The 16,670-nt window shown below is 45.5% G+C and overlaps 2 protein-coding genes and 1 non-coding gene across 4 annotated transcripts; 1 reads left to right on the top strand and 2 right to left on the bottom strand.

Moving 5' to 3' along the window:
* Window positions 1–21: 21 nt before the first annotated feature.
* Window positions 22–5,955, bottom strand: C18H17orf58 (chromosome 18 C17orf58 homolog). The gene is made up of 5 exons (XM_010124443.2): window positions 5,641–5,955; window positions 3,080–3,706; window positions 2,877–2,957; window positions 1,255–1,446; window positions 22–706 (listed from the first exon to the last, which is right to left on the bottom strand). Exons 1-5 carry the CDS (start codon window positions 5,768–5,770, stop codon window positions 519–521), a joined length of 1,218 nt encoding a protein of 405 aa, XP_010122745.2. The 5' UTR covers window positions 5,771–5,955; the 3' UTR covers window positions 22–518.
* Window positions 5,956–7,763: 1,808 nt separating this feature from the next.
* Window positions 7,764–7,836, bottom strand: TRNAR-CCG (transfer RNA arginine (anticodon CCG)). Its single transcript has one exon. It is a non-coding gene; the product is annotated as a tRNA-Arg (tRNA).
* Window positions 7,837–7,997: 161 nt separating this feature from the next.
* On the top strand, window positions 7,998–15,495 carry KPNA2 (karyopherin subunit alpha 2). 2 transcript variants are annotated; one of them, XM_086762202.1, is made up of 11 exons: window positions 7,998–8,047; window positions 10,567–10,680; window positions 10,773–10,910; window positions 11,220–11,308; window positions 11,774–12,042; window positions 13,036–13,130; window positions 13,229–13,492; window positions 14,114–14,347; window positions 14,434–14,616; window positions 14,725–14,874; window positions 14,978–15,495. In XM_086762202.1, the coding sequence occupies exons 2-11, from the start codon at window positions 10,606–10,608 to the stop codon at window positions 15,068–15,070; spliced, it is 1,590 nt and encodes a 529-aa protein (XP_086618328.1). In that variant the 5' UTR covers window positions 7,998–8,047; window positions 10,567–10,605; the 3' UTR covers window positions 15,071–15,495. The 2 variants fall into 2 exon arrangements, with proteins under 2 accessions (XP_086618328.1, XP_086618327.1); XM_086762201.1 differs by lacking the exon at window positions 7,998–8,047 and adding an exon at window positions 9,618–9,826.
* The last annotated feature ends 1,175 nt before the right edge of the window (window positions 15,496–16,670 follow it).

The following is a 16,670-nucleotide window of genomic DNA, read 5'->3' on the forward strand; positions in this document are numbered from 1 at the left end:
AGTGATGTAATTATGGTCTGAGGATACCAAAACAATACAAGTGATAGTTTTGTTGGTTTCTTTTGAGTCAAATGCTTCAGGCAGAATTGTGTGAAAACATGGTGGACATCCTCTCTAGATAAAGCTGTGGGATCATCTCACTTTTGTTCAAGGTTAAGGGTTTGAGAGTGCAGTTACTTCTTGTGTACCTAGAACAAAGCCTCCAGAATTTTACTTTACAACTCCTGCAGATTATTAGGGGTACACTACAGCAGGGGAGGCTGCGCCTCTGAAAACAGCTGGAGCAAATTCATGAGCAGGTAACGTTCCCTAGACTGACTTTTGTGTGAAACTTCACAATATATAGGTACCTGCTCAAAACACTCGGTCAGTGGTCGCTAAAGCACAAAAGCAAGTGTCCTATCACAACCAGTTTCGGACACGAGAACTACCTCCCACTGCGGCTAAACCATGGCCAGGTTTACTCTGGAAGGTGAATTCTGCTGCTGCCTGTGTCCCAGACACACATTACCGGTGCCTTATCTACATTTAGCGTGAGCCACTTGCACTTTGCGGTTCCTCTTCCTGTTGAATCTCTTCACATAGCTGCTGCTGCTTCGAAGCAAACCATCCCCTGGCCGCAGGTGGCCTCGCAGGAACTGCAGCAGGTTTGCAGGGATCTGTCGTCTCTTGTGGTAGATCTGACCCATCACAATGTATCTGCTGCCTACAAAATAAACGAGAGTTCTGCGCTACGAAGAAAGCGTGGATTCACTTGCTACGCTTGCTCTAAGGGCAACAGATTTCTGAAGAGATGTGAAGCGGCACCCTGACCTTCAGTGGACTTGTGGGTTGTGCTTGCACAGAAATAACGATTTACTGTGTTGTATTGCAATTAGAAGCCTTTTGAGAGAAATACTGATATTTGATAAAATAGCACTTAGAAGGAAAAACAATCTACTTAAAAAGACATCAGCTTAGGCTCCTGCTTAAATTTCTTTGGCAATCCTGAAAACTCTTGCAATCATTTTGGAACTGGATAAAGTTAAGAAAGGACTACACTGCTACCTGACTTCTTCAAGCCGTTGGCTCTCTTCTGAAAATTTAGAGAAACTGGGAGGGAAAAAGCCCTCCAGTTTAAGAGTGAATACTTTTTTCTTTTTTTTTTTTTCAAAATATCACAACAACCCAGGATAAGCCTATTAAACTAGGACAGACCAAAAGTGCATTGCAAGCAGGAGGAATAGTGGAATGGATTTAGCTGGAATTATTTACCAAGTTTAAAGTCTGGACACGGCTTACTGCAGTTTAAAGTATCCACAAGAAGAATGTGAACTCGAAAGAAGAAGCCATCAGGAGCAATATACAGGCGACTCATCTTGTATAATCCATCGCTGTCTACCAAAAGCGTAATCAGGTGGACTCCAGTCCCCAGCCTTTCCATGTTATAAACAATTCCGTTCACTGCTGTTTTAAGGGAGCGGTGGGGAAAAAAAAAAGCAAGCATCAGATTACATGTCTTGGTGGCAACTCAGGGTATATGTGAAGGCTCTCATTTAAAATGCTGTAAAGCCAGTGTCAGCAGAAATTATTTGGCTCAGTAATGGGCAGTCTTGAAAGTCGGAGTATTTACCTAACAAAGTAAAATTTTCAAATTTAAAACTTCACAATGAAGTCCAAAGCTAACTTGCTAATAAGACGCTTCAGCTGTCGAAAGAACAGGCCCTCATCATACCAAGAGGCAAGGGCACCCAGCAGGCCAAGCTGTACGCTCAGACACTCCCTTCATGCTGTTCACCCAGTTTCTGCTTTTGACAAGTGCTGAGCTGACTACAGGAACCAGAGAACAACAAATGTGTTGGGCAGGTAAGGCAAACAGGATTTCTACAACTGGCGTTACGCCTGCCTCACTGAGTGAGAACTTTGATTCAGTCATTTATTCTTTAATCTGCATGGTACATGTCAAGAAATGAAAAGCTCTCTCTGGTCACTGCTGTGGAACCTTGGCTGATGCGTTGCTCAGACTTTTTTCCTACCTATCTTTTTCAATTTAAGAGATGAAAGTTAAAGGCTGAATTATACAAAGGTCAGGTTGCTCTAAGGCCTACGTTTCACAGGAATGCATGAGAGTAGTAAAAAACAAAGAGTATAGTATTTGTAGAAAGCACTTCCTGACTTTGCCATTTAGAGAAAACAGATGTCTCATCATGTGTTTATATTCTACAAATGGAAACATCTGTTACCACTAGGCATGTATTTTGCTTATCTCTTAAAATACTGTGAGAAAAAGCTGGTATCTATTTCACAAGTTTGTAAGCGCAAGGCAAGATTTCAATCAGAAAATACTTGCTCTTAAACAGTACAAAAGAGCCAGGCTATTTACCATCTTTAGCTCCATCAACGCGGACACAAGGACTAAAAAGATTGACTCCTAAGGAACTTCAAGGAGAATTCTCTATACAGAGAGGATTACAGTTTTATTTTTGTTTGGTTCACCATTTTATTTTCATGTGAAACTTCAGCCCCTAAAATCACAAACCCGCTCTAAACAGTAGGAGGTAAGTAACACAGCTGCAATGTTTAATCGTAGAGTATCTAAAACAACTGGTTCTTTCAATTCCATTGACCAGCAGCAATAACGTTGTCTTCCTCCCAGGAGTGGAAAGTAGTGGAAATGGAAAAAAATCGCAATCCTAGCCTAAGGTAGGGAAAGGGTAACGTAAGATGTGGTACCATTTGTCGTAGTACATCTATGAAGAGCTGAGATGGGTCCTTTTAATGTACTTGGTAATTCTTTAACAGACTCAGTGAAACAGTATCTTCAAAACAGAACTGAAATGTCACTAACAAAGGCGGCGCCTGCTGTGTCTGCGTGGTTCATGGAGGGCACAACTTACCAAATTCACTCGCGCAGTAGGCCTCCACTTCGTCTCTCTCTTTCCTGCACTCGGTCAGACACGCCTTCTCCTTATCACCATCTAGAACAGGCACAGGGACTGAGGGACAGCAACGGGCCCTTTGGGGATATTTCATCCAAATTAGGCCACCCAACCTTTGGAAAGCTCAGGACATCCCTTGCCGGAGCAGTCTATCCCCTTACCTTTCTTCAGCGCGCTGAAGTGGTATGGCAAGCTGGGTGACTGGCGGTTGGTGACCCAGGAGGGTTTGGTGATCTTTTTGAAAGGATTAGTAGGTTTATAGGGGATTATCTTGCCTGGTCGGTTGAAGTGATCCAGTGTGTTAGGATCATCTGACTCCACTGCTCCAGAGTCTGGAAAAGGATGAGCCTCCACCAAGGATGTCATCTTTTGGTAGGAAGATGCCGCGTGACGGAAGTAAGCTGACACGCTGTTGGCAGCCTCGGCCAGCCGCCTGTCCGCGTGCTTTCTGTTTGCGTGGTTGAAGTCGAAGGACGCAGAAGAAGGCCCCTCGGTGGGGCTCTCCAGAGGCAGGGCTCCTCCGTGCTGCAAGAGGTGTTTCCTCAGGCCGGTACTGTTTTCTAGAGAAGGCTTGGTGCGTTTCTTATTGTCAGATGAGAGAGAGAGTACTTCGGGAGGTTTGGGCTGCTGCAGGTGGGCGGGAGGCAGAAGCCAGCGTTCTGTGTGATTCTGTCTGGTGCTGCTGGTGCCCCAGGCTGGCAGTTTGACTTGGCCAGGTGCAGTGTCTGCTGAACTATACGCATCTTTGCTGAGAGTCTGACTGGGTTTCTCAGCAGACAGCAAGGATCCTACATACAAAAAAGGGAGAAAGAGCGAATTAGCATTTTTATTTTTTAATTTCATGTGCTTCTGAATGGGAAGTGGCAGAGGCTCTGGTCCGTAAGTGATGCCTTCAACGATATAACAGATAAATAGTTCAACAGATGAAATATAGTAGAGCTCCTCACTCTTCTGTACTCAAACATGGAAGGCCCAGTACAGAGAATGCAGCTGCATGAGCAAAACACAGGAGATTTGCATTTTTACTTTATTATTGTTGCAAATTAAAAACACGACTTATAAACAAACCCTTTTCTCAAAAGCCTGAATCTCCAGGGAGCATCTGAGGAAACAAGGTTCACGCTGCCATTTGGGATGCTTGTTTAAAAGACCATGACAACAGAACTATTTGGTTTTCCCATCCATGGGATGCCTTATTGACAGTGTCATCTGGACTCTTCAGCGGCTTTGGGCTTTGAACGCTACTGAAAAGATCTTTATCCACAGTTTTGAATCTCTGACTTCTGCGCTACAGAGTTGTATAGCAGCAGCACCATAGTCTGGTAGCTAGGCTATTGCTGCTGAGTAACAATTATTTCAAGGCTTTTGCTAAGTTGAGAGGACAAAGGTCGAAACAGAGAGGCAGTGTCTGGGAACCTAGTGACAAATGGAAAGGCGTAACGACATTGTTCACACAAGCTGGACAGTCACCTAGGCCTTCGTTTGTACCTTCACCCTCATCACTGGGACCTCACAAAGCAAAATGACTTTCCATTTAGCTTGGAAAGAGAGAAATTTCCTCTTGCAGTTCATTTTGCTTTTACTTCAGTCCTTCACCGCACGCCTTTAGTTAGCCGGCAGTTTTAAAAGCGTTCACCCACACACAGCCGCTGGCTGGGTGTTCGCTGTCTGTGGTTAGCATCGTGTAGGAGGCTGATCCTAACTCCTTATGTGAACAGAGATATTTGACATACACAGATGAACAACGTCCTGGTTTATCTTCTATAACTGACTCAACTGCTGACCCTGCCACTTCTCCCTGTTCGCTCTCACCAGCTGCTGTCATGGGAAAGATTCCCTGATATTTGGGCTGGCCACACGTAAAGTCGAAAGAATGTCCATGAAGAAAGGCGTGCAAAAAGTCCCAGCAAAGAAAGCAATAGGGAAGGGTCTTCTGGAGATGTTTCAATATGAAGCTGTGAACTCCACACAGATGTTTTGGATTCGGTTTTATAATTATGCTTTTGTACCACTTTATCATGCCCTCTCAGTCATGGATGATAACAAGAAATAGTTCATTTTTTTCTCTACTCAATCTGTTCAGGACCCTGAGATTCATTCCCTTACACCAGTATGTTCTGATTTAGCTCTTGCAACCTAAGAACTACAACTGCAACATAATCAGCTCCTGGACTTCTCCTTCCCAATGGAATAGATCTATATCATATTTCTGTACCATCAATGAGGGACTAAAAAAAAAAATGTAAAAAAAAAAAAAAAATTGTTTAGGACAGCTTGCTACAGGCACACATGACAGTACAGAACATGTTCAAATAATTTAGAAATCTGGAGTTTACAGGTGAGGGGAAAGAGACTAGAAGAGAAAGGTCACATGCAAATTAAAAAAAAAAAAATCCCACATGCAGAAGCAAGTCAAAGTTCAATTGCTGAATGATGGCTGGCAGGATTCACAGCACCAGCTAGCTGCCTGCTTTTGGCAAGTGCTCTTAATTCTTTCAAATGCTGACAAATCAAATATTGCCATTTACACTCCCATCCCACAAACACGTCAAAATGTTTCTTCCTCGAGCCCTTATGGGACTACTGCTACGGCTTGCTGAAAAGACTACAGCTGGAGAGGGCAAATTATTGCTCAGGCAATAATTTGTAGCAATGTGTTTAACCTCCCCTGATACCAAAGGCAAATATGCCCCAGCCCTGCTTTGAATGTTAAAAGACTTACCGGCCACTGAGCTGGAAGATGATCTAATGACAAAGCAGAGGAGCCAGAACACTTTGGTTGTCATTTTGAAGTAAAGTTTTTCCAGACTCAAAATGAACTGGAGTCTTTTATGCCCTTCCCCCTGATCCATGCTAATGAGAGGCAGCCTTAGGGGGAACAGGAATCACTCACTGGACAACCCACTGGAGCAAGACCAAGCTGCTGCCGTCCCCGCTAGCCTCCCACTACCCCTGCCCAGGAGGAACGCGCACGGACACCCCTCTTCCCATCCATACACAAGTCTATACTGCCTGCAGTCACCTGTTTCTGTGAGTAACATATGGCTACATGGTTTTAGCAGCAGATTTTTATTTTGGGGGAGGGTCTTGCTTCCTATAGCATTTTGTATGGAAAATCGTACAGAATAATTATGGTTTTACTGGATACAGAGTGCAATTGACAGATGCTGGCACATGCATCACCTCTGAGATTTAGCATCTGTAAAGGATGCGAATTGCGATGAAATGTATTTAGATATTTCTGACCACCTCCAGTTACATAGCTGGTAATCTCCTCTTTTAGTCTAAGGAACCCTTTCCAGTGATTCTTTTCAGACTGAAAAAAAAGCAGTAGTTACTGTCCAGTCTAAGGGACAGCTCTGCTGACTCCAGATAAAGCTTTATTTTTATATCTGTATTTGCTAACATGAAGGACTCTGGAAATTCTCACACACCAAGCCAACTCTGATTTGGATTACTGAATTAAGTAGATTTATTCCTATGTTCCCAACTGAAATGGGGGTCCTTATTGCTAAACAAGATTTCCGTTGTGACAGTTTATCTCACTAGCTGCTACTGGATGTCATTAGAGTTAGTGAACTTGTTCATGCCTTTGAGGTGGACTAACCACTTAAAAACCCTACAAAACCACTATATGCCAGTTCCTGAAACTCTCCCCCCAACAGAAAAACTACTCATCAGTAACGCCTGTCTCATGTAGTCCAGCTACGGCCTAGTTTAAACACTGCTCATTTTGTACTGCCTTAATTAAGTAGCTTAATAAAAGTCTTAAAAATACAGGGCTTTATCTCAAGCAGCTATGAGTGAAGACACAGAAAATAAGCCAGAAGAGTGCAAAATAAAAGAATTTTTAACACATCTGCTACTCAGTGTATTAAGTTTCTACCGCAGCAGTTATTAACCCTTATTTTCCTTTGTCATTTTAAACTTTTTAATTCCAAAAGTATCCCAAGAGAGCTATTACAGAAACAGGAATCTAAGCTAAGGATGAGGCAGAGGTGAGCTCGTACGTTCGTTACCCAGCGCCCTTCCCGCCCGCCCAGCGCGGGTACCTGCAGCCAGCCGGAGAGGCCGGCAGCGCGGCGGAGTGCTGCTGCTGAGGGGGGACGGATGCAGACCTGTGCTCCAGGGAGTCTTCTGATCCAGTCAGCCGGCAGTAGCATTCAACCCAAATTCACGTCCATCCTCATTTCTCCAGACTCCGTACTTGGACAGGATCTTGATCAAGCATTACAGGCTCGGGTTCCCTTGCGCGTTCACCACAACGGCTTTGCGGGGCCCACGGTGCGGCCCCGGCCGGGACACAGCTGCGGCCCCCACGGCCCGGCCAGCCCGCCCTCAGGCCCGCCCCGCCACCTACGCCGCAGCGCCTGGAGGAGAGCCGCCTGCCCGCCAACCGCCTCCGGCTCCTCCGGGCTCCCGGGGACGCTCTCCAGCCATGCGCTCCGCCATAAATCTGCGGCCGCCAAGGCGACGCCCGCTCCGGCCGCCTCACGCCCCGTTTTCCCGCCAGAGAGGGGCCCCGGCCGCAGGATCCCCGCGGGAAGGAGGGAGACGGCGGCGGCTGCAGGCTCGCTGGCGCCTGGAAAAGGCCGCGGTGCCGCCGGGCGGGGCAGGCGGCCCGCTGACAGGGCGGCGGTTGCGGCGCTGAGGGAATTTGAGGCAAACCAGGCTGCTGGCTCCGATCCGGCTCTTCCCCACCGGCCCCAGCCGCTTGCGGCGCGGTTAAAAGTGTTGGGGGGTTCCCGCTGGGCGATAATAACGGGCGGCGCTGGGCGCCGCGGGAGAGGCCGTAGCAGCCTCCGCGCTGGACCTACAGCAGGACCACAAAAAGGTAATGCGGTACGACCCAGATGGGACTCGAACCCACAATCCCCAGCTCCGGAGGCTGATGCCTTATCCATTAGGCCACTGGGTCACCCGCAAAAGCGCCACGCGCCGCGCAGTAAGAGCCCCGCCCGGCCGGCGCTGGCTCCGCCCCCAAACGAGCTTTCGCACTGCCTCTGCTCGTGACAGGGAGGCCCCGCCCGCCTGCTCCCCGCCCCTCCCCTCTAGAGCTCCGCCCCGATCCCTCCCTCCTCGCACGCCATTCGGCATTGCGCTGCCCATCAACGTCATGCGAGCCCCAGGTGCCCCTGCCGGCGGTGGCGGGGGGAGCTCGTGCTTTCAGCCCAGGTTGCGTCGCGCGCGGCGGCCGTTAGTTCCCTCCGCCCGGCGCGTGCCCGCCTCACGCGATCCGCCTCGCGCCGTGCCCGCCTTTTCCTCGCGACCCTCGCCTCTAAACTCAGGCCGTCGCGGGCCCCCCGGCGTCCCGCCGCCTCGGGTGCTGGTGCTGCCATTACCGCCCGCCGGCTCCACACATGGCTTTCTCCCCTCGGGGCGCTTTTCCCCTCTTACGCGCCCTCCGCTGTCCCCGGTACCTCCGCCCCAGCTTAGCCGCTGCGGGGCCGTTCGCCCCCCGCTGCCCAGCCTCCCTGCACCGCTCCGTCTGTCGCGTTCCTGTGTGGAACCTTGGAGCTGTGGCACCTCCGTCCCACCCCACGGCCCGTTCAGCCCGTATCGGGCTGCAGCACCCGCTACACCACCTCCAGTGTCCAAATCACCCACAGCCCCTGTCCTGGGACGTCCATCCCTGCACTCTCCTTGTCTCTTTCGTCCAGGTTATGCTGCTCCAGACCACGCGCTCTCCAGAAATTATGACCCAGCAGACTTTCTTCACACCAGCCCTCTGCACACCACGTGTTTTACCTCGATTTCTACTATTTTTTTTCCTGTCAGACTAGTCCTTTTTCAGTATCTCCGTCGATGAATTATGTGCTTTCTCTTCTCCTGACTTCTACTGCTTAAATGTTTTTGTGATGTTTTTGTTTTACAAAGCTCAGAACTGTAAGGCCCAAAACAAGCTATGTAAAACATCACTGGTAATTCCTCCTCCTCTGCATACGTGTTTGTCAACTACTGTGTGGATCTACAGATAAGTACAAATGATTTAGTGTAATGGTTTAACACACAGATGTACCAATGTGCATCTCTGACACTTTCTACCCTGACTTGTACATTGAAGTGCCCAGGGTGCTGGCAGAATCATGTCTTTCGCCCAGTTTTTATGGTTCAAATTACATCTCCCGTGAAATAGGGTACTCTTTTGTATTCCACCCCTTGTAAATAGGCCAAACCCATCTTAAACAATCCCAAATCTGTCGATTTTCCGGGCATGCCACAGGGGCAGGCATACTTTTTTTTTTGTTGTTATTCTGTCTAATTTAGCTTTGATCTGTCCTGATTACTGCTGAATTGTTTTAAATAGCAACATCACACTCCATTTTCTTTAAATTCCTGTGCACCACGTTTGTAAGGAGACAACACAAGGAGTCTCAGGAAAAGCCTGCTGTGACTTGACGGTTACTGAGGTAGAAATTATGTGAGGAAATGGCATGTTACGGCCTCAAACTGCTCAGAGCATGAAAACCTGCCTGTTCTTACCCGATCCAGCGGTGCGACAACACTCTCGCGTTCCGGGGCGGGGGGGGGGGGGGCGCTCCCCTACGAAACTACAAATCCCAGAATGCTGTGCGCCGTAGAGGCCCGAGCGCCGCGGTCTTCCCCGCACAGTGCCTGCGCGCTGAATGCCGGGAGTTGTAGTGTTGGAGGCGGGGACGGGTGCCGGAGTCCGTGACGTCTGGTCTGCCCTTCCGGGGAGCACGGCGGAGACTCGCTCCTCTCCATCGCGAGACGAGCTGCATTTCAAACTGACCAATCAGAAGGTTGCTATGGCTCGAACTGGCCAATGGCAGGGCGAGGGAGCGGGAAATTTAAATCCCGCCCGGAGCGGCCGGGGGTAGTGGCAGCGTGCTCGCAGGCTGGGAGCGGTGCGGCGGGAGCACGGCTTGTGCGCGGAGCCGGCGGCGGTGAGAAGCCGGGTGCGGGGCAGCGGGGGTGCAGGCCGTACCCTAGGCTGTCAGAAGGGACCGGGCTCCCTCGGCGGTAGAGGCCGGCTGGCAGGTTCTCTCCGGAGCCTTTCGGGTCGCCGCGGATACAGGCCGCTGCCTGGAGCGGGGCTGGCGCGTCCCTGAGCAGGTTGCGTGTTCCGGCTGAGCTACGGGCGAAGCGAAGCCAGTCCTTAGGCAGTGGGTCACCCTGGAGCCGGCCAGGGTGCAGCGGTCTGCCTCGCTCGCTGGGTAACTGCTGCTGTGTGCTGCTGGCTGCACCGCCACGGGGATCCCCCCGCCCCGGGGGGCCTCCCAGTGCGAGATCTCCCTGTTCCCATCAAAGGGGTCGAGGTGGGACTGGGTGGGGTGCCTGTGGAACATAGGTATATCGCACTGTGAAAGTAATATTTAAAAATATGTATGTGCTGCCTATGGGAAGGGAGACCTGTCTTGCTCCTAAAAGCAATCACTCTGATAATGTTTGTGGCTGGAAGTGTATTAAAACGATGTATGTGTCTACTGCTTTTGTTAATGCTAGAGCCTGCCGTAACACCTAGGCATTTAAAAAGACAGCTGTTACGTTAGTAGAATCTTTGATCAAGTCAGAGGCTGTTATTGGATCTTATATGGACAATCGTCTCTCATTCTCAAGTATTGATCTCAGTTTTTAAATTTAACTCTTGTGGATTGAACTTGCTGTTTATTTGCTCTGTTCTCAGGCTTATTTTTATCTGTTTCTCAAAAATCCAATAAGCAAGATGTCTACTAATGAGAATGCCAATGCAGCAGCAGCTCGCTTGAACAGATTCAAGAACAAAGGAAAGGATACTACGGTGAGTATTTTTATGCAATTAGTACTTCAGCTAGCCATCATCTTCTGTGAGTTGTAAAAGCTGAGAACTTACTATGAATGTATATCCTCCAGGAAATGAGAAGGCGGCGTATTGAAGTCAATGTAGAGCTGAGGAAAGCTAAGAAAGATGACCAGATGCTTAAAAGAAGAAATGTTAGCACTTTACCAGATGATGCTACTTCTCCCCTTCAGGAAAACAGAAGCAATCAGGTAAGCAGGTACTCGGAACAGGCATGCTTGGAGATCTTGAAATCAAAACGTAGTTTAGGTAGTTGTGTTTAAGCCTTCTGTATCAGTGTAATAGTACTGTGAAGCACTTGACTTTAAAAAAAAAAAGCTTTCAGTAGTTCAGATAACTGTAAATGAAGCTGTAGCTGATGTTTTGGAGTACTACATAGTGGTATAATCTTTTAACAAAGGAAGTTGTTGTAAATCAGGGTCTACTAATGGTGGTCCTCTGTGGTCATGAAGACACATGACTGTTCCAACAAGGTGTTCACGTAACTTCTTATTGTACAGGTTTCGACACACTGGTCAGTTGAAGAAATAGTCAAAGGAGTTAATAGTAATAATATGGAGCTCCAGCTACAGGCTACTCAAGCTGCCAGGTAAGGAGTTTAGTGGTAACCAATTCAGCTGTGCAAGCCAGTAACTAGGCAAAGTAAAAAGAGCTGGGTTATGAACCCAAGTGTCTGCTTATGGTAGCAGCTGTGGCTCTTCTTATCAGACAATATTTTCTAAAACCTGAGTCAGCCTTGTATACAATGTTTAGGTACACTTAATTTAGTCATAGTTTTATTGACATAGTGTGGCTTTTGAATGCTTAAAGTGCCTGAACGCTTTACTAGGAAGTAGTAATTCTTTCTAGTGGCTTTGAGGTGGCAAAAACACAGTAGTCAATCTCAGAGTTGTAGGAGTGAAAATAAACCCTTTGTAGCAGAATAAGATATATTTAAACTGCGTTAACACTTGACTATAATATTTGAGTGAAGTGATCCACTTTAGATTGATTAATGGTATCTGTTGTTCAGATCTCTGCAGGCAAAACTAATGCTCTTTGTCTTCCTCCTTAGGAAACTCCTCTCAAGAGAGAAGCAGCCCCCCATAGACAACATAATTCGGGCTGGTTTGATTCCGAAGTTTGTCTCCTTCTTGGGCAGAGCAGACTGTAGCCCTATTCAGTTTGAATCTGCCTGGGCGCTTACCAACATTGCTTCTGGCACGTCAGAACAAACAAAGGCAGTAGTAGATGGAGGGGCTATTCCAGCCTTTATTTCACTACTGGCCTCTCCTCATACTCACATCAGTGAACAGGCTGTGTGGGCTCTAGGAAATATTGCAGGTATGTCAATATGCTACATAACTTTCAGACCTGTTCCCTTATTTACAATAGGAGAACTTTACTACTGACATGTCATATGGCATGCTGAGCTTGGGATCTCTGCTTAATGTTTTTCAAGTAAAGACATGTTCTGTAATGGAGGGCATGCTACAGACAACTCTTTCTCTTCAGACCTGGTATAAGATGTCTCATGCAGTACCTGGCAACCTGTGGGTTGCATTATGTGGATTGCTTCTGTATTTCAGATCAGTTTGGATAGAGCTATGGCCATGCTACAACATAGGGCTTTTTCATATATCTCACCTGATGTTTCTGTGACTTAGCAATGAGCTCTGCTTGGTGTGTTGACTAAGAGGAAGGAAGGAAGCAGATGGCTCACATAATTGTGTATGTGATGGCCAGTATGCCTTGCTTTGAAACAGCTGCTTACTGATGTGAAAATATTATATACTGAAGCTTCTCATGCACCTTTCAGGGTTACTTGATCTGCCAATGTTGCATCCCATTCTTAAAAACAAACCCAAAACCAACCCTACTTAAAATTAATAATTTAGTAATACATAAAATACAGAATCTAACTATGGTTTCATGTTCCTTCAGCATTGTACTAAAGAACCCAATTAATGCAATCAATTATTATAATGCATTTCAAGTCCCATACTATGGGAAGAGCTCTGTTCTAGTGCTAGGGTTAGATACAAGAAACAAGTCTCTCCTTAGTTATGGACTCTAAGAAAAGCTGTATAGAAAATATATGCTAAATTACCTCTTTTTCCAACATTAAAAAAAAATAAGCCTAGTTGCTTGATTTGAAAAACACATGCTTGTCATATGATTTAACCATGGCAGTAGTCCTTTGGCCCTCTTACTACTTTTTATTTTATCTAGCCCTTCTTAAGCAGTAGAAGAATTCATCTGCTAACCCATAATGATTCTGTATGCACACAGCCCTCTATTCTGGTCTTCACCTAGCTATTTTTCTTGTTTTCTCAGGGGATGGTTCTACCTATAGAGATCTGGTTATTAAGTTTGGTGCAATTGAGCCGCTGCTGAGTCTACTAGCTGTTCCTGATCTCTCTTGCTTGGCTGTAAGTGCACAGTATGATTCAAGTTATAATTACTCATAAGTGACCAAAACAGCTCAAGTAACTAAATGGTTGCTACCTATTTATTTCAACTCTTGCAGTCTGGATATTTACGTAATGTTACCTGGACCCTCTCAAACCTGTGTCGTAATAAGAATCCTGCACCACCCATAGAAGCTATTCAGCAGATTCTTCCAACTCTCGTTCGGCTCTTGCACCATGATGATCATGAGGTGTTAGCAGACACATGCTGGGCACTTTCCTATCTAACAGATGGTTCCAATGACAGGATAGAAGTTGTAGTGAAAACTGGATTGGTGCCACAACTTGTGAAGCTCCTGGGATGTAGTGAACTGCCAATAATGGTAAGCTATCAGACATGCAGATTGCTGTTGCTTGATTTGAGTCATGAATAAAACTGTTAGAATAGTGTCCATGTAAAGTGAATGGTTCTTATCACACATAAAGCTGATGCTTGTTCCAGATTTTGTGTAGGTAAGAATCGAGCTTCTGTCTTACCTGGAGACTGTTCCACATGAGGCATAGACAATTGTTGTTGATGACTATCAAGCTATTTTATGTAATCATTGGATTTAATGAACAGGCCAGCACAATAGTCAGCATCCTTTAAAGCTCGTTTTTAACTCTAAATTACTGTTGCAAATCCAAATTCTAGGGACTGCATTTAGAAGTGGGCTCTGTGCACTCTATAATTATACTATAATAAAACTGCATTGTGCTTAGGAGACAGGTTTTCCTAAGCTCTGTCATAGGTAGTTGTTTGCAGATTGGCCTTGGAAGGCGTGCAGTCTTAGCATGTTTAATGTCTGTACATGTAAAGCTAGCAAGGAGCTTAAAACCAATCAGTACATGGCATATTATGCTGTTACCTCAGAAGGCTAGAGCAGAAGGGCATCAAGTATGGCTGATATTGTTAAATCACAAATTAGATTACACCAATTTTTCTACTTCCACATTTGTTTCAGACTCCTTCATTAAGAGCCATAGGAAATATTGTCACTGGTACTGATGAGCAGACGCAGATTGTTATTGACTCAGGAGCACTATCTGTCTTTCCAAGTCTCCTTTCTCATCATAAAAACAACATTCAGAAAGAAGCGGCATGGACAATGTCCAACATCACTGCTGGACGTCAGGATCAGATTCAGCGAGTTGTAGACCATGGTCTTGTGCCTTATCTCATTGGTATTCTGAGGAAGGTAAACAAAAACTATATTTACTACATTGAGGCTTTTGCTATTACTGCTATTATCTGTGTTCAAATACCCTGCTTTTACCTTCACAGGGAGATTTCAAATCTCAAAAGGAAGCTGTGTGGGCTGTGACGAACTACACAAGTGGTGGAACAATTGACCAGATCGTGTATCTTGTTCAGGCTGGTGTTGTTGAACCCCTACTGAATCTCCTCTCAGCTAAAGACAGCAAAACTGTGCTAGTTATTCTGGATGCTATTTCTAATATCTTCTTGGTATGTGGATGCAGTATGCCGAATCATTGTCCAAGGTGTTGCTAATGGTTATCCAGCAGTTAGTGCCGTGCATCTTTCCTGAGGTTATCCTATGCTTGTCTCTTGCAGGCTGCTGAGAAGATTAATGAGACTGAAAAACTTTGCCTCATGATTGAGGAGTGTGGGGGTCTAGACAAAATTGAAGCTCTTCAGTCACATGAAAATGAAGAAGTGTACAAAGCCTCATCCACCCTGATTGAGAAGTATTTCTCAGCAGAAGTAAGTGGCTGCAGGATGACTTTATCATTCTTATTTCCTATTTTAGCAGTGACTGCTAGGTTTAAATGCTGCTGTTCTTTCAAAACTCTTATTTTTCCTCTAGGAGGAGGAAGACCAGACTGTTGTTCCAGAATCTACTGCTGCCAGCTACACTTTCCAAATTCAGGGCAATACTCCAGATACTTTCAACTTCTAGGTCCTGCATATACTGCAGCCACCTACAAGTCTTCTGGCACACAAATGACTGCCACCTCTTTGTCTTAATAGTTCCTCTTGTCGTCTTGTTTTTTACTGTGTTTTTTATGTGACCTGTAGCACTTTGTCCAACTGAAACATACTTGAACAGTTCAAAACTGTACATATGTGAATTTCTAACTGTAAATCTCATTCTTTGAGAGATACTTGTAAATACTTATCTTCTTTCTGGCTCTTCTTGTCCCTGTCAGGCATAAGAATGCAAGTGAGCCATACAGGCCTCTTGCAAAGCATGAGCCACTACTCTGTAAGCCTCTTCATAACCTATTACATTCTACATAACCTATTGCTGTAATCAATACACTGAGTAGGCTTTTAAAGAGGATTTATGTCTGAAGTTCAATAAAGTGATATCAATACATCAAATTGAACTGTGTTAATTGCTCTCTTAAAAGGTCACTGATATGGTAAGTATACTTAATAAAAATGTATAAGAGCAAGAATGCAGGTCTAAACCATGAGAGATTCAAATCTGAAGATGGTCATTTTAAAACACCTTGGTCACTTTAAGCTCTGACTTCAGTGTCTAGCAGCCTTCTATTACTGCAGAACAAGTGAATTGTTGCTTCTCTCCCGCTATCTTGCAGAAATCAGTTTAGCTCAGTTATGAACAGGGTAGAACTAAGCAATCTTCTGCCTCTTGAAGAAACACTTAAAGATTGTAGTAGCACTACTTAGCTGCAAGTAATGGGGGGGGGGGTAAGTACGGGGGGGGGTAAGTACAGCAATAAACCAATTTGAAATATGCTCTATGCTAAAGCTACCTGAATATAGGAAATGCTTTGAAGCAGTTGCCTGCTCTAGAGAGTGAAAAATGAAGGGCTCATATTAGAATCTATTGCCCCTTTGCTGCTAAATTGTTAGTGTAACCTACTCTGTCCCTAAAGGTGGCTGTGCAAGGTGGGCTTTTGGGGAGTTGGGGTAGTGGATGGGGAGGAAGAAGTTCAGTTCAGTTTTCCAGCTTTGGGGAGAAAAATATATTTTAAATATAGCATATCACTTCAGTGTTGTATGTTAAATAACTCTTCAATTATTAACAGATAGGAAAACAAACCTAATGTGTAGGCAGTTCTCCCAGAGTTCCCAAAGGTTTTGTTCCTCCCTTTATTGGAGGGAGGTGTTTAAAAAAACCCAACTCTTAGAATCTCATTTGCTTACCAGAATACTTCATTTGATTTGGTCTTGTATGTTTAGATGTAATTCTCTAGGTGATCTTAGTAAATAAATTTAATCTTAAAAGGGCATTCTTTCTAAACCTAGATTACTGTTCTCATGTACTGCTACCCAAGATTTCTTTAAAGGAGTTATTATTAATGTGCAAGATGCCACTTTCACTTCCACTAGTGTGATGCAAGTCTACTACTCCCTATTTAGTACAAGCCATTTGCTTGGATCTTAGGTACTGCTGGATGGTGGTAATGTTACAGAAGGTAGCAGTTAAATTATCTGCATATGCATTCATATGTTTGCTTATGGTTAGCAGCTGTAATGCTCCCTGTGGAGCAGCCATTTGTGAACCCACCAGCATAAGCTTACTTTTG

This window comes from Chlamydotis macqueenii, chromosome 18 (genome assembly GCF_036417535.1).
Source record: "Chlamydotis macqueenii isolate bChlMac1 chromosome 18, bChlMac1.mat, whole genome shotgun sequence".
In the NCBI taxonomy this organism is placed as follows: domain Eukaryota; kingdom Metazoa; phylum Chordata; class Aves; order Otidiformes; family Otididae; genus Chlamydotis; species Chlamydotis macqueenii.